This window comes from Bombina bombina, chromosome 5 (genome assembly GCF_027579735.1).
Source record: "Bombina bombina isolate aBomBom1 chromosome 5, aBomBom1.pri, whole genome shotgun sequence".
Classification (NCBI taxonomy): domain Eukaryota; kingdom Metazoa; phylum Chordata; class Amphibia; order Anura; family Bombinatoridae; genus Bombina; species Bombina bombina.
Window position 1 is genome coordinate 748,784,795 of NC_069503.1, and position 25,011 is coordinate 748,809,805.

General features: G+C 38.9%; 1 protein-coding gene across 1 annotated transcript in view; it reads right to left on the bottom strand.

Moving 5' to 3' along the window:
• The window catches only part of LOC128660791 (Y+L amino acid transporter 2), a 217,639-nt gene that overhangs the window by 45,617 nt on the left and 147,011 nt on the right, over window positions 1–25,011 (bottom strand). The window contains exons 5-6 of the mRNA XM_053714811.1: window positions 11,969–12,092; window positions 4,494–4,597 (exon numbers count right to left, since the gene is read on the bottom strand). Of these exons, the coding sequence (XP_053570786.1) occupies window positions 4,494–4,597; window positions 11,969–12,092 (228 nt within the window). The remainder of the gene's footprint in view (window positions 1–4,493; window positions 4,598–11,968; window positions 12,093–25,011) is intronic.

Genomic DNA, 25,011 nt, shown 5'->3' on the forward strand with positions numbered 1-25,011 from the left:
AAATTCTGTTGGCTGTTCAAATCAGCCAATAGAATTTCAGTAGCTCTCATCCTATTGGCTGATTTGAACAGCCAATAGGATTTCAGTAGCTCTCATCCTATTGGCCTATTTGAATTTCCAAAATCAAATCAGCCAATAGGAATGCAAGGGACGCCATTTTGAATTGCGTACCTTGCATTGAACATTCAGTATACGGCGGCGACCATATGAAGAGGATGCTCCGCGCCGGATGTCTTCAGAATAAACCCGCTCCACGCCGCCTGGATGAAGAAAGAAGAGGCCGCCTGGATGAGGACTTCGTCACCTGGATGAAGATAGAAGAGGCCGTCTGGATGAAGACTTCGTCACCTGGATGAAGATAGAAGAGGCCGTCTGGATGAAGACTTCGTCACCTGGATGAAGATAGAAGAGGCCGTCTGGATGAAGACTTCGTCACCTGGATGAAGATAGAAGAGGCCGTCTGGATGAAGACTTCGTCACCTGGATGAAGATAGAAGAGGCCGTCTGGATGAAGACTTCGTCACCTGGATGAAGATAGAAGAGGCCGTCTGGATGAGGACTTCGTCACCTGGATGAAGATAGAAGAGGCCGTCTGGATGAAGACTTCTCGCCGTCTGGATGAGGAATTCGCTGCCTGGATGTAGATCGTTCAAGCGGGACTTCAAAAACTGTAAGTGGATCTTCAGGGGCTAGTGGTTCTTTAAGGGTTATTTTGGGTGTTTGTTTTTTTAGTTTAGGGTTTGGGCTTTTTCTTAAAAGAGCTAAATGCCCTTTTAAAGGCAATGCCAATACAAATGCCTTTTTTCAGGGCAATGGGTAGCTTAGGTTTTTGTTAGTGTTAGGTTTTTTATTTTGGGGGGTTGGTTGGGTGGTGGGTTTTACTGTTGGGGGGGTCTTTATATTTTTTTTTTTTACAGGTAAAAGAGCTGTTTAACTTAGGACAATGCCCTACAAAAGGCCCTTTTAAGGGCTATTGGTAGTTTATTGTAGGCTAGGTTTTTTTATTTTGGGTGGGCTTTTTTATTTTGATAGGGCTATTAGATTAGGTGTAATTTTTTTTATTTTTGATAATTTTGTTTGTTATTTTTCTTAATTTAGTGTTTATTTTTTTTAAATTTAGTATTTTTTATTTTTTTGTAATTAGATAGATTGTAATTTTTATAGTAGTGTTAGGATTTTTTAATGTTTATTTTAGTTTTATTTAATTGGTAGTTAGTTTAATATTAGTTAAATAGTTATATAAGTTAAATTGTTAGTTTAAACTTAGTTTTTTTAATTTGACAGGTAGGCTTAAATTTAATTTAAAATAGGGAAATTATAATTTTAATATAAAGTTAGGGGACGTTAGGTTTAGGGGTTACTAGTTTAAATGAGTTTATTGTGATGTGGGGGGCTTTTGGTTTAGGGGTTAATAGTTTAATTTAGTATATTTTGTTGTGGGGGGCTTGCAGTTTAGGGGTTAATGACTTTAGTATAGTGGGGGCTATGTGGGCGGATGGCAGATTAGGGGTTAATAATATTTTAATAGTGTTTGCGATGTGGGAGGGTGGCGGTTTAGGGATTAATAACTTTATTATAGTGGTGACGATGTCAGGGAGCGGCAGGATATTGGTTAATAAATTGTATTAGTGGCAGGGATGTCGGGAGCGGCAGATTAGGGGTTAATAAATGTAATATAGTGTTTGTGATGCGGGAGGGCCTCGGTTTAGGGGTTAATATGTAGTTTATGGGTGTTTAGTGTACTTTGTGACAGTTTATTTATGAGTTTTATGTAACAGTTTTATATCGTAAAAATCATAACTACTGCTTTTAGATTGTGGAATGGATCTTGTCGGTATAGGCTGCAACGCAAGTTTTTTAGCCTCACTGCAAAACTCGTAATGGCAGCGCTATGGAAGTCCCATGAAAAAACGTAATTTTTACGAGTGCGGGATTGATGTTGCGTTACAGGCTAAAAGGTTTGCGGTACAGCTAGGCCGACAAGACTGGCTGTAATTGCTGCGGTGCTGTTTTAACGCTGAAATTACCAACGCACAACTTGTAATGTAGGAGGTGATAGATTTTTAATGCTGATAAGAACCAAAGAGCCCATCAAGTCTATTGGATCCACCCGTTCCAAGTGCTTTAGAAAATGTCCCCTGAAACTACTACCCTCTAAACTGAGATTATGACCCCACTTAACTTACTCAAACTATTAAAGTACTTATCCACAAAAATCGTTCAGGTTTTTGATGAAGTTGAAGCAACTGTCAGTTTTCATGAAAGAAGCAAATATTTACATTATTGAGAATAATAAAGGAATTAAAGGACCACAAAATACAATGGAATTGCATAATTTACAAGTGCATAATTAAAAGACATTGCAATAACACTTATTCTGAATTTCAAATAAGCTGGGTGTTTTTTTTCTTACAAATGCCGGCCCCCTATATCATGTGACAGCTATCAGCCCATCACAGACTAGTAAATGTATACCCTATTAACTTGTGCACATGCTCAGTAGGAGCTGGTGCCTCAGAAAGTGTGTATTTAAAAATAATGTACAAAATTTAATTAAAAAAAAGTAGAGTAGAAAGTCTCTTAAAACTGCATGCTCTATCTGAATCATAAAAGTTTAATTTTAACTTTAGTGTCCCTTTAAGTGTCTGTGCATCCATTTTGGTGCCAAAATCATCTAAGTAGTTAAGTAGCATGTAATTGTTTTCTGAACAACTGTTACATACAGTATGTGTGTGTGTGTATATATATATATATATATATATATATATATATATATATATATATATATATATATATATACATACAATATATATATATATATATATATATATATATATATATATACAAAAGTAAAATGAAAATCCCAAAATCTCCATGTTTACAGAAGGAAAAAAGAAGCTTTCAAAGAAAAGAACAGATCATGGGTCCTCCAGCAGCAAAATGATCCGAAACATACTTAGAAACATAGATATTGATGGCAAGAATAGATGAGAACCGTTCCAAAGTGTTCTAATATGAGTCCAGATCTGAATCCCTTCAAACATCTGTGAAAAGAGCTGAAACTTGCAGTTGGGAAAAGGCACCCATCAAGCCAATGGGAACTGGAGCAGAAGAATGGGCCAAAGAATACAGTCAGAAAATGTAGAAATATTCAGAGCTACTGAAAGCACTTGATTAAGTTATTGTCTCCAAAGGCTGTGCTACTAAATATTAGGTTATGAGAAAGAAATATGTGAAATCATAAATCAAAAGTGAAGTTTCTGTTCTATTACATTTGAAATAAAGAATTGTAAATACCAAATAGGTTCCAATATTTGGATAGATTTTCAGCACTTTTTTTTAAACTCTTACTTTTTACCGACATAGGCCTCGCTTCCATTGAGTCGTAATTCAGTTTGCATGCACTCGCAAACCGTTAAATATGCTGTTGAAAGCAATATCGTTTATTGACTGTTTCCAATGGCGCGTTATACCTCAATATCGGCAGCTGGACTCCGGCTGCCGAAAAAATCTTTGCGTCCCATAGAAAGTAATAGAAGCCGTTAATTGATAAATTATACCAGGTTTCCAATGAAAGCGCAAACCGTTAATATACTGTCAGAGGCTGTCGATACATTGAGAAATATTACACCCAGCTCAACTAGGTGTAAAAGAGGAAAATTGTGCTTTTTGAGACCTATTTTCTATTGAAATTATAAAACTTGCAAATAATGCAAGTGTTTTAATGTAGAAATAAATTGTTATAAGTAATATTTATTGTTGTCTCATGTATAGAAATAGTTGAACTTATATTCTAATAGAAATATCAGTATATATTTAAATATAATAATATATGCAAGAACATATCTACAGAATGCAAACTAGACCCATGCCTAGGGCAGCAATACATATTACTTATATCTATGAAGTGGTAAATATAATTATATTAAAAAATAGTATTTGATTATTAAAAATATGGATAAGTGTATCTTTATTTTTCTTGAGAGGTGATCACCGGTAAGGAGCATGGATGTTAAACGTAAATTCTATAGCGTAAGGTCGGGTTACCTTAGCAACTAATTGATTTTCAAGAAATCCGACATCAGATGGAAGCGTTAGCACAACGTTAACTTACAGCTACACGAAAAGAGCAACTGCACGCTATCCGCAAAATATTTCAATGGAAACCTGGTACTAAAATGGAGCCGTAAATTACTTTTAGCTGTCGGCCGCTTCGGTAGCTTACGGCTCCATTTTTAACGACTCAATGGAAGTGAGGCCTTAGTTTAATTATGACTTGTTTAGTGTCCTATTAAATGATGATCATTCCATCTACATTTGTAATTGTAGTATGGTAATATTACTAACCTTCATAGCAATTAAAGGAAATTAAAGGAATTAAATGTATTAACTAGGTGTGAGACATAATTGCAAGCAATTATTATCTTTAATTACAAGTAGTAATCAAAAAGTGTGTTATTGTTATAACTGGTTAAACAGTGTTTCAGTTGTACCTTGATGATGAAATAACAACAGAATTTAGTCCACCGCAGCAGGATATAGCCACAAATATAGGCATAAACCATTTCATATAACCAAGAATCCTTTCGGCAAATGTCTATAAAATACATAAAAACATATATGTATTAGTGTGTTAATTAGTAAGAGTTATCACTAAGGGGTTAATAAGTAGGCATTAGCACTAAGGGCCAGATGATATAAAGCTCTGTGCTTAAACAATATAATATATAATATAACAGGATCCTCCAGAACGGTTAGATCCTTAGTGAAATTCTAAAAGGGCAGATTTTGCTATACTTCTCCAAGGGGCGTTTCCTACATTTCTGTGAAGGAGAGACAAGCCCAGAGCAATATTGCACTTCATGACATTAGAGTTCTGAGAGTTTTAAATGTAATAAAATGAATCTGAAGTGTAAAGTAATATAAAATACTAAGCGCAAAGTAAAAATGGAGCAGAACTGCCATGTCATGCAGTACTATATTGCACTGGGCTTGTCTCTCCTTCAAATACAGAAATGCAGAGAACACCCCTTAGACAAGTATAGCAAAATTTGCCTGTCTAAAATCTTGTGAAGGATCTTGCAGTTTTGGAGAGCTCCGCCCTTTCCTTTTAGCATTCAGTGAGTTCAGCCCCTGTGAATTCTGCAGGGGAATCTTTTATCTCAGGCCCTAAGATCTAAAACTCTCCAATCTGGATAAGTTATCTAAAAAGTCTTTCCAGTGCTATTCGGGTTGTGGATGGGAATGAAAACCACTTACATTACTATTTAATGTTCATAAAAAGAGCTTAAATATTTTGCGTGATTTCATTCCATTGTTCGTCGAAATCTCCAAATACGTCACTTCCAGTGACTCTGCCATTTTCACTATTTGCTTTTGCCTCTGTTAGGGGGGGCGCACCGCCAATCTTCTGGCATCCACCTTTAACCCCCTTGAACCTCCCAGGTGGAGGCAAAAATAGATAGTGGAGATAGGCGCTGATGCGGATTTACAATGCCCATCTGATTGGCCTGTGGAGGCACAAGCAATCAGATGTGTAATAGTTTTTTTTTTAGATTTTGACGACTTGGAGTTTTCGATCATCAGGCCCTAAGTGCAATGCATTGAAACATTAAATAATACAAAATTAATAACTAAAAATCTCTGTGATTCATGGCTCCTATTCACTGCATACATCTATACATTCTATAGCTTAGACATAGGCATTATTTAAAGGGGCTTTATAGAAATAAAAGAAAGCATTTAAACATGTAATACTGTTTTCTTAATCGAATGTTTCTGTGTTAAATAATAAACACTAGTTTTTTTGGTTTGTGGCATGTGCCACTGTTAACCAATAGAGCAATGATAGTGTCACTTATTTGGTTTCAATTTCAAAATGAACTTCTTTTTCATTACAAAAACGAGCTGTTTATATGCATGATAGATATTTATTGAGCTTAAATTTCCTTTAACTTATTTCTTTAAATAAATCTCTTGAGATTTAAGAAGTATGACTGTTTAGTACTATTACTGACTTCACTGACTCCCATCTTCAATCAAGCAATGTTTGAAAATATTTTCCACATTTGTTGCTCCATTTTAAAACTTATCTCTATGGCACTGATGATCGAAAGTGCCATGAGGCAGCGAGATATTTAAAAGGGATCCGTCCCCATTTTGAGAAAGCCGGCAACATTTTCCAAACAGCTGACATCAGTGTTTAAATAAAAGCATTTTACTTACATAGCAATGGGTGGTGATGCTGGTGGTATATTCCAAGCAGCATCACCACCAACAATGACGATGCAAAGTAGAGGATCCCTTTTAAATATATCACCCAGCATAATAAACATACCTCTTCACTCCTAAACTAACATAAAACCTCCAATGTAATAAACTCCCTACGCTACTTAATCCCTTAACTGCCAATACCCCACCGCAAACTACCCCTACACTACCTAAACCCCAAACTGCCAATACCCCACAGCAAACTACCCCAACACTACTTAAACCCCAAACTGCCAATACCCCACCGCAAACTACCCCTACACTACCTAACCTCCAAACCGTCAATACCCCACCGCAAACTACCCCTACACTAACTAAACCCCAAACTGCCAATACCCCACAGCAAACTACCCCTACACTACCTAAACCCTAAACTGCCAATACCCCACAGCAAACTACCCCTACACTACTTAAACCCCAAACTGCCAATACCCCACAGCAAACTACCCCTACACTACCTAACCTCCAAACTGCCAATACCCCACAGCAAACTACCCCTACACTACATAAACCCCAAACTGCCAATACCCCACAGCAAACTACCCCTTCACTACCTAACCTCCAAACCGTCAATACCCCACAGCAAACTACCCCTACACTACCTAACCTCCAAACCGTCAATACCCCACAGCAAACTACCCCTACACTACTTAAACCCCAAACTGCCAATACCCCACTGCAAATTGAATTCCATAATCAATACATGTATAAAACGGGCCATTTTTTGCAGTACAGTGGTCCCACCCCTTGCTCTCTCTCTCCCCCTCTCTTTTGTGCTCACTCCCCCTCTCTTTTGTGCTCTCCCCCCTCTCTTTTGCACTCTCTCTCTCGCTCCACCTCTCTTTTGCTCCCTCTCTCCCCCTTTCGTTTGCTCTCTCTCTCCCCCTCTCTTTTACTCTCTCTCCCCCTCTCTTTTGTGCTCTCTCCCCCTCTCTTTTGCGCTCTCTCCCCCTCTCTTTTGCGCTCTCTCTTGCTTCACCTCTCTTTTGCTCTCTCTCTCCCTGCTCTCTTTTGCTCCCTCTCCTCCCCTCTCTTTTGCTTTCTCTCCCCCCTCTCTTTTGCTCTCTCTCCCCCTCTCTGTTGTGCTCTCTCTCCCCTCTCTTTTACGCTTTCTCTCTCCCCCTCTCTTTTGTGTTCTCTCTCTCTTGCGCTCTCTCCCCCCTCTTTTGCGCTCTCTCTCCCCCCTCTCTTTTGCGCTCTCTCTCTCCCCCTCTCTTTTGCGCTCTCTCTCTCCCCCTCTCTTTTGCGCTCTCTCTCTCCCCCTCTCTTTTGCGCTCTCTCCCCCTCTCTTTTGCACTCTCTCCCCCTCTCTTTTGCACTCTCTCCCCTCTCTCTTTTGCGCTCTCTCCCCCCTCTTTTGCGCTCTCTCTCCCCCCTCTTTTGTGCTCTCTCTCTCCCCTCTCTTTTGCGCTCTCTCTCTCCCCTCTCTTTTGCGCGCTCTCTCTCCCCCTTTTTTTGTGCTCTCTCTCCCCCTCTCTTTTGCACTTTCTCTCTCCCCCCTTTCTTTTGGTCTCTCTCTCCCACCTCTCTCCCCCCTCTCTTTTGCTCTCTCTCTCCCCCCCCTCTCTTTTGCTCTCTCACTCCCCCCCTATCTCCCCCTCTCTTTTGCTATGTCTCTCTCCCCTCTCTTTTGTGCTCTCTCCCCCTCTCTTCTGCTCTTCCCCCTCTCTTTTGCTCTTTCCTATATCTTTTTGTCTCTCCCCTCTCTTTCTATATCTCTCCCCTCTCTGTTGCGCCAACCGCACCCGACCATGCTCCCTGCCACGCCCGTCTATGCCCCTGTCTATGCCCAGTCCCTATGGCCATGCCCCCGACCCGACCATGCCCACGCTCCCGCCTGGCCATGCCCACTTTCGCCGCAAACAGCATGCCATGGATTGTCAGGTAAGGCCAGGTGTGTTTGTCCTCCTGCTGTCTCTACTGCGCATGACAGCTTCGGACAAACACACTTGGCCTTTTATATAATACTAGTCCTAAAGCCCATGTACACGGGCCATTTTTTGCAGTACAGTGGTCCCACCCCTTGCTCTCTCTCTATCCCCCCTCTCTTTTGCTCTCTTTTTCTCCCCTCTCTTTTACTCTCTCTCTCTCTCTCCCCCCTCTCTTTTGCTCTCTCTCTTTTGCTCTCTCTCCCGCCTCTCTTTTGCTCTCTCTCCCCTCTCTTTCCCCCTCTCTCTTTTGCTCTCTCTCTCTCTCTCCCCCCTCTCTTTTGCCCCCTCTCTCCCCCCTCTCTTTTGCTCTCTCTCCCCCCTCTCTTTTGCTGTCTCTCTCCTATATAATATGCATTATAGAAGAAAATGCATATACATGAAACATTGTATATACATCTATCGACATACCTCCTATAGTTTTAATAATAAGGTTTTTTGTATTTATTAGTAAGGTAAATTGCAGACATGAAGTAAATATAGGCATTCGGTGGGAGTTTGCTGGGCGTTCCAGGGTAGTAATCTGCATTTTAATGGGGAAAAATCACCAGCAGTGCAATATATTCCAAGCGCTGCCCTACAGGTTGATACAGGTTTTCATCCATATTTGTCTTTCCACCTTCAATGGCAAGATTTTCCAGTTTGAGGCAGGTAGTGTAGGTTTAGTAAAAGTAAGGTTAGGTATGCATTATTTGAAGTGTTCCAACATAGAAACCTCTTTTTTTTCAGTGAATGTGCTGAGCATACCATTTTAAACGATGTTTCAATTTACTTCTATTATCTAATTTACTTAGTTTTCTTGGTATCCTTTGTTAAATAACATACCTAGGTAGGCTCAGGAGCTGGAAGCTAGCTGCTAAGAGCATGAAGAAACATTGATAATCAAAGTAAACTGGAAAGTAGTTTAAATATATATGCAAATCATAAAATAAACATTTTTGGTTCTATGTCCCTTTAAACTTTGCACTTTGTACTTTATTTGGTATACAGCATTGTATTTAGATTGTGATGTTACAAATTTTGATTATGCTTTCACAGTTTCTGTGTATCTTTAACAAATTAGGACCATACTTTGTATATGTATATGTATCTTTTACAAATTACACTGCACATTGCAAACTGAAAAACTGACAGCGATTGGTTGTGAATGGGAAGGGGCAGCATTGTACAAGCATTTCACCAGAAATGCTTGTGCAATGATAAATGCCAACAGCATATGCTGTCAGCATTTAGCAATGGTGGGTGGACATGTTCGCCACATCAAATCATGGTCGTCCGACATTTCATAAATCTACCCCAAAGACTCAGTTTGCATCAAGTACAAATTAAATTGAAATTCTATCACTACAATTTAATATGATTTTGTCTAAATTTTAGTATACGTTCTGTTAATTGAAATAAATGTATTGTGAGTTTTGAGCAAACGTTACCTGCATACAGCTGGCGACAAAAATCAGTGAGACCAGCTTGTTTAAAATGGTTACATAAGTTTACAAGAATTGTGAGAGAGCTTTGAATATACTCTGAGAACTCCCCTGTTCAGCCCAGGGAGCTCCCCTGTCCCTCCCACTTCCTGAAACTGTCAGTTTTAGTTTACAATGGAGCAAATAAAAAGTGCAATGTAATTTGTAAAAGATAAACAGAAATATACAAAAGATGATCCTAGTTTGTTAAAGTAACACAGAAACTTTCAAAACAGTATCAGAATTTGTCAAATTACTGCTGGATCTAAATCTAAATGTATTAAAATATAAAAGAGAAAGTGCAAAGCTTAAATGCAATAATAATGAAAGGACCCAATCTGAAATGTAAAGTCATATAAAATACAAAGCACTGGGCTATATATACAGTGCTATATTGCACTGGGCTTGTCTCTCCTTCATATACATTAATGAGAGAGATCTCACAGTGCTGAAGAGTTCCACCCTTTTACTTTAAAACATTCACTGAGCTCAGTCCCTGTGAAGTCTACACTACAATTTCTCTCCAAGCTGGAGAATCCTATGATCATCAGGCTTTACGGGCCCAATGATTTAAAGATCTCCTCTGTGGTTAGATTATCTAAGACGTCTTGTCACTACTGTGAGGTCCCTCAAAAAAATTTGATAGGCAGATTTTAGCATGAGAGCTGTTAATCTTGCTATGGAAGGTTCTAAAAGTGAAGAAACACCTACAGTACAATAAAATGCTCAAAATATTCCCCAAAGTATTTGTGAGATTTCGCTCAATGCCAGCGAGTATTTAAGTATTCTCACAAACATTTATTCTCATCTCACAGTACAGACAGTCAATGCAGTTCCCATCAAGAAATACAGACAGACTCCAAACACTCACCACTCTATTGCCACTAAATTGCTTACTCATTTACATAACCACTCCTTTAATTGATATGAGGTGCAATTATCACTTCTTCCTGACTCATGTCCACTATTTTCTCACACACAGCTACTCTGTTATCTACTTTTGCTACAACTTTGAAATCACCACACTACAGGGACAATGGACCCTATTTATGAAACTACGGAACAACAAGGTTCCCATACAGGAGCCTTGTCCTCCAGGCATCACGGTGAGTGGGCAACATCCACCACCTGCAGTTATCATTGCACTTGCTATTGTTTGGGCAGCTGTTCCCCTGCACTTACACAACCCATTACATGACAGCAGAGCTTGTCAATCATCACCATGGATCCTGGCCATGATGATTTAACTCTTAAGCAATCTTAAGACCCCAGCTACTTAACTAACGTTTCAGGCTGGCTCACGTGAGTCTGAATTGCTTGGGATTCAAAATTGTGCCTGAAGCTTCATAAATGGAGCCCATATATTGTTTGTTCTTCTTTAGTTTGTAAGCTTAAGATTGGTTTGTAAGCTGCTGATTGGTGGCTGCACACAGATGCTTCGTGTGATTGGCTCACCCATGTATATTGCTATTTCTTCAACAAAGGATATCTAAAGAATGAAGCAAATTAGATAATAGAAGTAAATTGGGATGGTGTTTAAAATTGTATTCTCTATCTAAATCATGACAGAAATATTTTGGGTTTAATGTCTCTTTAATATACTTTTTATCTCTATGATTACCTTGTATCTAAGCCTCTGCAGACTGCTCCTTATCTCAATGCTTTTAACAAACTTGCATTTTAGCCAATTAGTGTGGGTTCATGCATAACGGGAGTGAGCACTATCTTATCTATATAGCACACATGAACTAGCATTGTCTGGCTGTGTAAAGCTAAAACAATGAACTAAGATAAGAAGTGGCCTGCAGGGGCTTTAAAAAAACATGCAGAGATTTAGAGTTTTAGAGGTTATAACGTATATAAATATAACATTGTCTGTTTGTCCCTTTAAATTAATTTGTGTAATCTATGTAACATCACCTTGTATAACCTGTTATTGTAACTCTTGTACTGTTTGTATCCATATGAAATGAATGTACCGTTATATAAATTGTTGGTGCTTTATAAATAACTACTACTAATAATAATATTAGTATTAGTTATTTCAATTGCGGCATGCAGAAAGTGATCCACAGCATTTAAATTTGTGTATTCGCAAATTAAAAAAGATTACAAAGGCACTTCCAGCAAGGCTGAGTCCTGACGTTTTTCGACTTATGCTGTAGTCTGTTACTCTGTTTAGATTATCTTGGAACTATTTATTCTATAGAACAACCTTTATGACTCTATGTTTGATCCATACAAAGTATTCTAATACTATTTTTTAGTAATCATAATCTATTTCTATAACGAAATGTTATTTCTTACCACAGCCACTGCACTGCTGTCCATGATTGTATTCAAATCTAACTCCGTGTAATATGCAATATTTGTCATAACGTAGATGACTGTTACCAAAGGCATAGAAATTATCATTGATAATGGTAGGTTCCTGAAATGGAATAAAAAAAATAGCAACAATAACTCTCTGTATCTTGCATTTCAAACTGTACAATAATCTGCTTTTCAGATACTGGATTGTGATTAATTATAAAATATAATAAAGATAAAAAAATAACGTACAGTGAAAAGTCATATATCTTTCAATAATAGAATATCCCAATAATGCTAAAAATGTAATGTTTTAAGGCTATCATAGGTCCAGTGTCATGCAGTGTGACATTACTAATGTATACCCACTTTATGCCAGGTAAAATGTATGGATTGTGTAAGGTCATGGGTATATTTTGATGCAGGCAAAGAAGGCCTGTGTCTAAGATTGCAGATTCTGAGTGGCAGCAAACACAGACCTTGTGCCCCTCTGCACAAATGTTTCCCTGGTATCTGGGAAGGGGCACGATTCCTTCATGAACCACCTAGAAAACCATGCACACCTCTGTGTGTCCAGTGAATGGATATCTGTGCAGGGCGGAAGTAATAATAACACAATTCCTTTGGAATTATGGGTAATGTTTCAGGTACTTGATTTACATCCTCTGGCACAGAACTTTATTTTTTGTGCACAGGTTAGAAATAAAAATACTTTCTTAATGGGTGCAGTTTTCCCCTAAAACACCAGGGATCACTGGAGATTCCAACACATAAATGCATGTAATGGGTTATATTCTTGTTATGGTTACTGCCTATAAAGGGGTTAATGCCCTGCACTATGTGGGGTAATGGCTTTATGGGAGTTACAACACTGTTCTATAGAGCTACTTACAATAAGGGCAGGTTAAATTCCATTGAAAGTTATTAGCAATAAGGAAGTTATATCCCCACTCTATGGGGCCAATTATCTAAACTTCATCAGATCAATGGGATTTTTCATGCCGACCCCCACAGGGGCTGTCCAGGTGGTATTATTGTAAAAAAGGGTCAGTCCCTGCGAGTGGCAAGATCTCGCCTATTGAAATTAATGGAGCTTGCTGGAAAAGGAAACTTCTTTGTGGAGGGCAAAGTTAGCAGTGAGCAGGGGGTGGACTTTAGAAATTAAATCCTGCAGCCAATATAAATCACTGCTTTCTGCATAAAGCATGTTACAATCGCCTGTATTTTCATATGCATGTGCTTTTCTATTAGGATATTAAGGGAACATAAGACCCACAATTTTCCTTTCATGATTCAGATAGATTTAGATAGAACAACTTTCCAATTTACTTTTATTATCATATTTTCTTGTTATTCTTTGTTGAAAAGCATGAATGTAAGCACAGGAGTGTGCACGTGTCTGCAGTGCTATATGGCAGTAGTTCTGCAACAATGTTATACATTAGCAAGAGCACTAGATGTCAGCACTATTTCCTGTCATGTAGTGCTCCAGTTATGTGTGCGGTACCTATCTAGATATCTCTTCAACAAAGAATAACAAGACAGTGGAGCAAATTTAATAATAGATGTAAATTGTAAACTCTATCTAAATTGTGAAAGAAAAAATTTGTGTTTCACGTCCCTTTAAGTATTTTGTGTATTTTGTCACAACCTTGCCACCTTTTTATTTGCAAGAAAAAACAGTGAGAACTGTAGGGCGGAAATGTTTAGAGAATTATATTGGGGTTTGAGAGAAAATGTCATGCACGTCCATGGAAGGCCCATGTTCAGCCTATTTTACAAAAAAACAACAACTACGCTTTGTATTTTGAAATCCGAATTTCTATGCGTTTTTTGCACATCCAGTGTACAATTTATTTGCATATTTAATACATATTTAATACAATTTATTTCTGTGTAATTTACATACAAAATTAACATTTTTAATAAAATACGATTTTTGGTAAACAAATGTATTACGTTTTTTTATGCACCTTAACAATACACTTTGTTCTTGAGTATTTTTGTGTGAATAGTTCAATTATTTGTTTAGTATGATTTTTAAATTATGATTTTAAATGTGCACTTTTATAATGTATGTAACTCCTTCCCACTTGTAAATGCAGTATACGTCCCTGAGCGAGACACCCTGAGAAATTGGGCTTTATTGGCACCAGGGAAATAGGACTGTCGAGGATTCTTATAGAATCTCACCAACCTAGAGACAGATAATCGGCCCCCATGTCTGTTACTAACTAGGGCTCATTAAATCTGTGTACCGCACTGTGAGTGTTAAAAGCTGTTCTCTATATTTGTATTATTTGCAGGAACCCCCCCCCCCACTGGCTTTCAACCTAAATATGTTATTTGCAAAGTAGCTATAAAAGTACAATGTAAACCATAAAAAGCAGATTATTTTCATACATCCATGTTGTTACACAAATATCATATTTTGGATACTGTGGGGTCAATTTATTATTGTGCGGACGGACACATGATACAATGTAGCGTATCATGTCCACCGCACAGCGATAAATGCCGTCAGCATTGGCTGTCAGCATTTATCATTGCACCAGCAGTTCTTGTGAACTGCTGGTGCAATACCGCCTAGTGCAGATTTGCGGCCAACAGGCCGCTAGCAGGGGGTGTCAATCAACCCAATCGTATTCGATCGAGTTGATTTCTATCCGCCGCCTCAGAGCAGGCGGACAGGTTATGGAGCAGCTAATAATTTATTTCCTATGTTGATAAAGGATAAAGAGACATGAAACCCAACTTTCCAATTTATTATCAAATTTCCTTTATTCTCTTGATTTTGTTTGTTGAAGAAGCAGCAATGTACTACTGGGAGCGAGCTGAACACATCAGGGGAACTAATGACAAAAGGCATATGTGTGCAGCAACCAATCAGCAGCTAGATCTTAGTAGTGCATTGTTGCTCCTGAGCCTACCTATTTATGTATTTCTACAAAGGATACCATGAGAATGAAGCAAATTAGGTAAAATAAGTAAACTGGAAAGTTGTTAACATTTTCCTCCCTTATTTTTTACATAAAATATTCATTTTAAATATTTAAGATTGTACTACTACTCTTATAATAGTTTTGATGTATCTGACAGCTTAATGTCTTTACTCCCACTGTGCCTTAAATGAGAAATTGATTTTCACAGATTTGCAGAAGTGGCTGAATGTATTAACCCTTTCGTGACAGGGTTAAAGTGTCTACATCGGAACACCTGTTCCGATGTAGACAAATTGAACCTACGCGATCGTGCATACGATCGCGAGATTTCAATTATTGGATCGCATCTGGGGGGCGTCCCTACAACCCTAGGAACGCCCTCCAGACCGCGATCAAGTCCTTGAAGCACAGAAGGCTTCAGGACAGCCGTTTGTTATGACATTCTATTCCGTCATAACGGCTTTAAAGCCCAGTGTAAATATGACGGAATAGAACGGCATAACGGCGTTAAAAGGTTAAGCTAAATTTTGTGAATAAAGATGATTTGTATGATGAGTTTGTTGTACTAATCTGTATAAAATGTAAAATAAAGTGTTTTTTTCCACAGTAACTACTATATAATTTGTCGATTTCCTAGTCTCCCTTCAAAAAAGTTGACCACCATCTAGTTAACTACCATCTATACCTTATTGTAACTGACCACAGGCTATACTGTCTTGTAACTGACCACAGGCTATACTGTCTTGTAACTGACCACGGACTATACCTGCTTGTATTTTACCACTGGCTATACCTGCTTGTATTTTACCACTGACTATACCTGCTTGTATTTTACCACTGACTATAACTGCTTGTATTTTACCACTGGCTATACCTGCTTGTATTTTACCACTGGCTATACCTGCTTGTATTTTACCACTGGCTAAACCTGCTTGTATTTTACCACTGACTATACCTGATTGTATTTTACCACTGGCTATACCTGCTTGTATTGTATCACTGGCTATACCTGTTGTATTTTACCACTTACTAAACCTGCTTGTATTTTACCACTGGCTAAATGTGCTTTTATTTTACCACTGGCTAAACCGGCTTGTATTTTACCAATGGCTAAACCTGCTTGTATTTTACCACTGGCTATACCTACTTGTATTTTACCACTGACTATACCTGCTTCTATTTTACCACTGGCTAAACCTGCTTGTATTTTATTACTGGCTATACCTGTTTGCATTTTACCACTAGCTATACCTGCTTATATTTTACTACTGGCTATACCTGGTTGTATTTTACCACTGGCTATATCTGCATGTATTTTACCACTGGCTATACCTGGTTGTATTTTATTACTGCCTATACCTGCTTGTATTGTATCACTGGCTATACCTGCTTGTATTGTATCACTGGCTATACCTGTTTGTATTTTACCACTGGCTATACCTGTTTGTATTTTACCACTGGCTATACCTGCTTGTTGTATACCACTAGCTATACCTGCTTGTATTTTACCACTGGCTATACCTGCTTGTATTGTATCACTGGCTATACCTGTTTGTATTTTACCACTGGGTATACCTGCTTTTATTTTACGACTAGCTATACCTGCTTGTATTTTACCACTGGCTAAACCTGCTTGTATTTTATCACTAGCTAGACCTGCTTGTATTTTACCTCTAGCTATACCTGTTTGTATTTTACAACTGGCTAAACCTGCTTGTATTTTACCACTGGCTATACCTGTTTGTATTTTACCACTTGCTTTACCTGTTTGTATTTTTCCACTTGCTATACCTGTTTGTATTTTTCCACTTGCTATACCTGTTTGTATTTTACCACTAGCTATACCTGCTTGTATTTGAGTACTGGATATACCTGCTTGTATTTTGCTACTGGCTATACCTGTTTGTATTTTACCATTGGCTATATCTACTTGAATTTACCACTGGCTATACCTGCCTGTATTTTACAACTGGCTATACCTGCCTGTATTTTACCACTGGCTATACCTGTTTGTATTTTACCACTGGCTATACCTGTTTGTATTTTACCACTAGCTATACCTGCTTGTATTTTACCACTAGCTATACCTGCTTGTATTTTACCACTGGCTATACCTGCTTGTATTTTACCACTGGCAATACCTGCTTGTATTTTACCACTGAGTATATCTGCATGTATTTTACCACTGGCTATACCTGCTTGTATTTTATTACTGGCTATACCTGCTTGTATTGTATCACTGGCTATACCTGTTGTATTTTACCACTGGCTATACCTGTTTGTATTTTACCACTGGCTATACCTGTTTGTATTTTACCACTAGCTATACATGCTTGTATTTTACCACTGGCTATACCTGCTTGTATTTTGTGACTAGCTATACCTGTCTGCATTTTACCAGTGGCTACACCTGTTTGTATTTTACCACTAGCTATACCTGCTTGTATTTTACCACTAGCTATACCTGCTTGTATTTTATCACTGGCTATACCTACTTGAATTTTACCACTGGCTATACCTGTGTCAAGATTATGTCAAGATATGTGAGGAAGTATGTCAGGATGTGAAACACTGCAATGATATAAACTTTGAATGGGTGAACTAGTATCCTTATTCTAGCAGGACCACTCAGTCTCACACCATACCTCGAATTCTGTAAGACTTAACTTATTAGAATTCTGTTATGCTCATCGTACTGAGGGTCTCTTCTGTAGGGATACAGAGAGATACGGAGCCTTCACGCAACTTAGAAGTTATGTAAGCAGTGTACACAGAATAGGCAAAGGTAGTTTGCAGTTGAAGTGTATTAAATCCTTTGGCTTAAGGAATTACATACACACATCTCATACAGAATAAAATATATACAATATACATACACACCCGCAATCACCCATGATATAGATATATATGTTGCAGGATGAATGTCACAATGCTCTGGTTTGTGATATTTATGAATACTAGGTAAACTTAGGTAGCGTATGAATATAGTGCTTAATATGATACAGATCAACCAATGAGGAGAGGTTTATATCTCAATAAGGTGATATACAACTAAACAGTTTGGCAGTAGATGAATTGAGCTGGAGAGTGACACAGAAATCAATACTGAGAATATTTGCCTTAAGCGCTATAAGCATGTCTCTTGGGAGGAAGTCTGAATATCACCTGTAGGTAGTATTTAGTATGTGTATATGGCAGTCCGTAGTACAAGTACACAGGCAAGTATAATACTGATAGTAAATAAGTAACAGATACAGACCAGGATCCGGAGAAATACCAGGTAAGTTTAGCAGAGTTAGTTATGGTGCTGCGACAGGGAAACACAGCTTGCGATGAGAGAGGAGCACACGCTGAATCTGCAGGGCCGGATGCCGGGTCTGACGTCACACGCTGAACGGATCAGCAGAGGAACCGGCAAAAAGAAACAGCTTCAATCTTTCAAGGAGGGTAGAGAAGGTATTTCCCCAAATACGTAGATGAACGAACAGGGTCTTTTGACAGGATAACTCACAACCTAGTGAGTAAGGGAAACAAGGATCCGAGCAGAGCAGCAGGGATAGGCTAGGTATCTTCACAGGCTCTTGAGGTGAACAAGTGCAACAAATTACCAAGCATAGATTAGAGTGAGGAGGAGCCTTAAATAGGGGTAGAGTAATCAAGACTTAAAGGAACAGTACTAAGTCCTAACAAAACCCTGACAGGACACCCCCCTCAAGGAGCCGCTCAGAGGATCAAGGACCAGGACGGTTGGGGTTCCTTCGGTGAAACAAGGACAGAAGACGTGGAGCAGACACATTGGCACAAGGCTCCCAGGAGTCCTCTTCAGTACCAAACCCCTTCCAACTAACCAGGTACTGAAGTTGGTTGCGAAGGATTCGGGAGTCCAGGATGGATTCAATTTCATACTCCATATCATCCCCCCCCTGCGGAGGTGGCGATGAAAACTGCTGTTCACCCCTGACCATGCCATAGGGTTTCAAAAGGGAGACATGGAACGTTGGGTGGACCCTTAAAGAAGTGGGCAAGAGTAAAGTCACTGCATTAGCATTGATTACTTTCGTAATTTCATAGGGCCCCAAATAAAGTGCAGCCAATTTCTTGGTTGGAATTCGTAACCTGAGGTTCTTTGTGCTTAACCAAACCTTATCACCAACTTTGTAGTCAGGGGGTCTTGAACGACGTAGATCGTAATGGTATTTCTGCGAAGCTTGAGCCTCCTGTAAAACCAATTTCAAAGAGGCAAATCCTTTAGCAATGGTATTCACGAAATCAGTGACAACAGGCATAGGGGAGTCACTCAAGGAAACAGGGTTATATGTTGGATGGAAACCATAATTCACAAAGAATGGTGTTGTTTTGGTAGACGAATTAAGTGAATTATTATGGGCGAACTCGGCTGTTGCCAACAAAGCATGCCAATTGTCCTGTTCTAATGTGCAGTAACAGCGGAGATATTGTTCTAATGATTGATTAGTCCTCTCTGTCTGCCCATTTGTCTGTGGATGGTATGCAGTGCTTAGTCTTTTAGTGATGTTAAGAGAACGACATAGCTGATTCCAGAATCTAGAGGTAAACTGTGTACCTCTATCCGTGGTGATTGTATCAGGTAGACCATGTAGTTTTACTATATTGTTTAGGAATAATGTTGCAGTTTCTGAAGCTGTTGGAAGACCTCTATGAGGTAGAAAGTGAGCCATTTTAGAGAATAGATCTACCACCACTAAAATGGTATTGTAATTTTGGGATGGTGGTAGATCAACAATAAAATCCATTGCAATGTCGACCCATGGTCTCTCAGGTATAGGTAACGATAGAAGGTATCCATACGGATGGATATTGTGATGTTTTCTAGTAGTACAGACTAGGCAGGTTTGAACAAACTGAGTAACAGTGTCAGTCATCTTAGGCCACCAATAAGTCCTAATAAGCAGATGCACAGTTCTGTGGACACCAGGATGACCTGCCAGGGGTGAGTCGTGAGCAGTGGCAATCACTTCATCCCTGAGAGCTGGTGGAATATATAATCGGTTGCCATGATAAAACAGATCATCAGAATGTTTACTTACATCAAGTTGATTTAGAGTAGGATCCAGACTTTGTTGTTCTTTTAAAGTAGATTTGAAATTCTTTGTTAGACATATGAATCTGTCTTGAGGTATAATAGACTGTGGAACTTCCAAGTTAGGTGGTCTAGGGTCTTTTCTAGATAAGGAATCGGCCTTAAGATTTTTTTACCCTGGTCGGTAGGTAATCACGTAATCAAAACGCGAAAGAAACAGACTCCATTGTACCTGTCGTGAAGTGAGAGTTTTATTGGACTTCAGATACTCTAAGTTATGATGGTCTGTAAATATGGTGATGGGATGGGTTGTACCTTCGAGAAGGTGCCTCCAGAATTCCAGAGCTGATTTAATGGCAAGAAGCTCTTTATCTCCGATGCCATAATTGATTTCAGCGGAACTCATGACTCGGGAGTAGTATGACACCGGATGCATGGGTTCGCTTTGAGAGGGTCTTTGAGAGAGAACAGCCCCTATAGCATACTCAGAAGCGTCAACCTCAAGCGTATAATGACATCTGGGGTCTGGGAATTGTAGAATAGGGGCTGAAATGAACTTGCTTTTGAGAGTGGTAAAGGAATCCTCAGCTTTCTGATTCCATAGAAATTTAACATCTTTCCGTGTTAAAGTAGTTAAAGGTTTGACAATATGGGAGAAGTTCTTAATAAATCTCCTATAGAAATTTGCAAACCCAAGGAATCTTTGGATCTCCTTCTTACTAGTTGGAGTAGGCCAGTTGGTGATGGCTTCAACTTTACTAGACTCCATAGAGATGCCATTAGAGGAAATGCAATAACCCAAGAAGGAAATAGTGTTAGTGTTAAAAATACATTTTTCTAACTTTGCATATAAACGATGAGCCCTTAAACGATCTAAAACTTGTTTTACATGTGACAAATGGTTCTCAAAAGTGTCAGAATAAACAAGAATGTCATCTAAATATATGACAATGCAAACATCTAATAGGTCGTGAAAAACATCGTTTATAAAACACTGAAATGTCGCTGGGGCATTGCATAACCCAAACGGCATAACCGTGTATTCGTAAAGTCCGTACCGTGTACGGAAAGCTGTTAACCATTCATCCCCTGCCCTCATCCTGATCAAATTGTAAGCACCTCTGAGATCAAGTTTGGTATAGATGGTGGCACCCTGTAAACGTTCAATTAGTTCAGGAATGAGAGGCAGGGGGTATCTGTTCTTCTTTGTACATTTATTTAACTGTCTATAGTCAATAATGGGGCGAAGACTACCATTTTTGTTTTTTACAAAAAACATGGCTGCCCCTGCTGAAGAAGTAGAGGGCCTAATAAGCCCTTTTTTCAGGTTCTCATCCAAATACTCTTTTAAATGAGCCAGCTCAGGTTGTGACAATGGGTATATGTGCCCAAATGGAATGGTACTACCAGGTATAAGATCTATAGGGCAATCATAAGGTCTATGGGGCGGCAATGACTGTGCCTCAACCTTGTCAAATACATCCGCATACTCATCATAACATTTAGGTAGAGTCTGTTCAGTTATGTGACAGAGGGTATGTGAAGCAAAACAAAACTGCTTGCAAAACTGTGATGTAAAGGTAACAGAAGCATCCTTCCAAGATATAGAAGGGTTATGTTTAATTAACCATTTTAAACCAAGTATCATGGGGTATACAGAAGTAGGGAGCACATCAAAAGAAATCAACTCTGTATGACCTGAACCTGATATAACAGTAATAGGGATAGTGTGGTGTGTAATAGGACCGGAACTAAAGAAAGAGCCATCAACCAAACGGATAGCCAGTGCAACACTCTTTTTTATTAGTGGAATATTATTATTTATGACAAAAGCAGTATCCACGAAATTCCCAGAAGCTCCAGAGTCAACTACGGCCTGAACGTTTATCTTCAAGTGATGCCACTGTAAGGAGAGAGGCAGTGATAAGTGTGATGTTACTTTATTAACCATATTGAGAGCATGTTCACTCAGTGGTGTCTTACCCTTTTTCTGTCGAAGGAGTGCAGGACAGTCCCTGACAGTGTGGTCTTTTTCTGCGCAGTAGAGACACAAATTGAGTAATTTACGTCTGGCTTTCTCTTCTGGTTTTAATGGACCTCGAATAACAGCTACATCCATGGGTTCATCTGTGGACCTAGATGGCAAAGTGGAAGGGTAGAAATGGTATGTAGAATGCTTCTTAGTACTAGAGTCGACAGTAGATTTTTCAGACTTTCTTTCTCTAAGTCTTCTATCAATTCCTATGCAGAGAGTCATTAGGGTTTCCAAATCATCAGGAATGATACCTCTTGCTAACTCATCTTTTAATGCATCACAGAGGCCATGACAGAACTGGTTCCTCAGTGCTGGATTATTCCACAAGGTATCGGGTGCCCATCTTTTAAAATCCGTTATATATTCTTCAACAATTCTTTTCCCTTGGCGTAGGGATCTTAACTTTGTTTCTGCTGTACTCTGTTTATTGTGGTCTTCATACAAAAGGGACATAGCACTAAAGAAAGTATCCAGAGAATTTAAGATAGGATCATCATTCTCATAAAAGGCATTAGCCCAAGATCTAGCCTCACCTCTCAAAAAAGAGATGACAGTTAGGACTCTAATTCTGTCTGTGGGGTAGGATTTAGGCCTTAAAGTAAACAATAAAGTGCATGAATTTCTGAAGTCTCTGTACATAGACCTATCCCCATAGAATTTGTCAGGTGGGCTGATCACAGGCTCTGATGTACTTTCAGCAACAGGTGGTTTGCTAGCAAGATGTTCATTTATAAACTTTCTGATATTTTGATTCTCCAGTTGTATCTCTCTCAACCCCTGGATCATGTTATCCATGCTCTGGACTAGGGATCCAACCCTGTTTGCTAACACACTTATATCCATATTGCTGAATACCAGTACACTATCTTTTATGGCTTGGTAATATGTCAAGATTATGTCAAGATATGTGAGGAAGTATGTCAGGATGTGAAACACTGCAATGATATAAACTTTGAATGGGTGAACTAGTATCCTTATTCTAGCAGGACCACTCAGCCTCACACCATACCTCGAATTCTGTAAGACTTAACTTATTAGAATTCTGTTATGCTCATCGTACTGAGGGTCTCTTCTGTAGGGATACAGAGAGATACGGAGCCTTCACGCAACTTAGAAGTTATGTAAGCAGTGTACACAGAATAGGCAAAGGTAGTTTGCAGTTGAAGTGTATTAAATCCTTTGGCTTAAGGAATTACATACACACATCTCATACAGAATAAAATATATACAATATACATACACACCCGCAATCACCCATGATATAGATATATATGTTGCAGGATGAATGTCACAATGCTCTGGTTTGTGATATATATGAATACTAGGTAAACTTAGGTAGCGTATGAATATAGTGCTTAATATGATACAGATCAACCAATGAGGAGAGGTTTATATCTCAATTAGGTGATATACAACTAAACAGTTTGGCAGTAGATGAATTGAGCTGGAGAGTGACACAGAAATCAATACTGAGAATATTTGCCTTAAGCGCTATAAGCATGTCTCTTGGGAGGAAGTCTGAATATCACCTGTAGGTAGTATTTAGTATGTGTATATGGCAGTCTGTAGTACAAGTACACAGGCAAGTATAATACTGATAGTAAATAAGTAACAGATACAGACCAGGATCCGGAGAAATACCAGGTAAGTTTAGCAGAGTTAGTTATGGTGCTGCGACAGGGAAACACAGCTTGCGATGAGAGAGGAGCACACGCTGAATCTGCAGGGCCGGATGCCGGGTCTGACGTCACACGCTGAACGGATCAGCAGAGGAACCGGCAAAAAAAAACAGCTTCAATCTTTCAAGGAGGGTAGAGAAGGTATTTCCCCAAATACGTAGATGAACGAACAGGGTCTTTTGACAGGAGAACTCACAACCTAGTGAGTAAGGGAAACAAGGATCCGAGCAGAGCAGCAGGGATAGGCTAGGTATCTTCACAGGCTCTTGAGGTGAACAAGTGCAACAAATTACCAAGCATAGATTAGAGTGAGGAGGAGCCTTAAATAGGGGTAGAGTAATCAAGACTTAAAGGAACAGTACTAAGTCCTAACAAAACCCTGACAACCTGTCTGTATTTTACTACTGGCTATGCCTGTTTGTATTTTACCACTGGCTATACCTGCTTGTATTTTAGTACTGGCTATACCTGCTTGTATTTTGCTACTGGCTATACCTGTTTGTATTTTACTACTGGCTATACCTACTTGAATTTTACCACTGGCTATACCTGCCTGTATTTTACCACTGGCTATACCTGCCTGTATTTTACCACTGGCTATACCTGTTTGTATTTTACCACTGGCTATACCTGTTTGTATTTTACCACTAGCTATACCTGCTTGTATTTTTCTACTGGCTATACCTGTTTGTATTTTACCACTGGCTATACCTGCCTGTATTTTACAACTGGCTATACCTGCCTGTATTTTACCACTGGCTATACCTGTTTGTATTTTACCACTGGCTATACCTGCTTGTATTTTACCACTGGCTATACCTGTTGTATTTTACCACTGAGTATATCTGCATGTATTTTACCACTGGCTATACCTACTTGTATTGTATCACTGGCTATACCTGTTGTATTTTACCACTGGCTATACCTGTTTGTATTTTACCACTGGCTAAACCTGCTTGTATTTTACCACTAGCTATACATGCTTGTATTTTACCACTGGCTATACCTGCTTGTATTTTACCACTGAGTATATCTGCATGTATTTTACCACTGGCTATACCTGCTTGTATTTTATTACTGGCTATACCTGCTTGTATTGTATCACTGGCTATACCTGTTGTATTTTACCACTGGCTATACCTGTTTGTATTTTACCACTGGCTAAACCTGCTTGTATTTTACCACTAGTTATACATGCTTGTATTTTACCACTGGCTAACCCTACTTTTATTGTATCACTAGCTATACCTGCTTGTATTTTACCACTAGCTATACCTGCTTGTATTTTGTGACTAGCTATACCTGTCTGTATTTTACCACTGGCT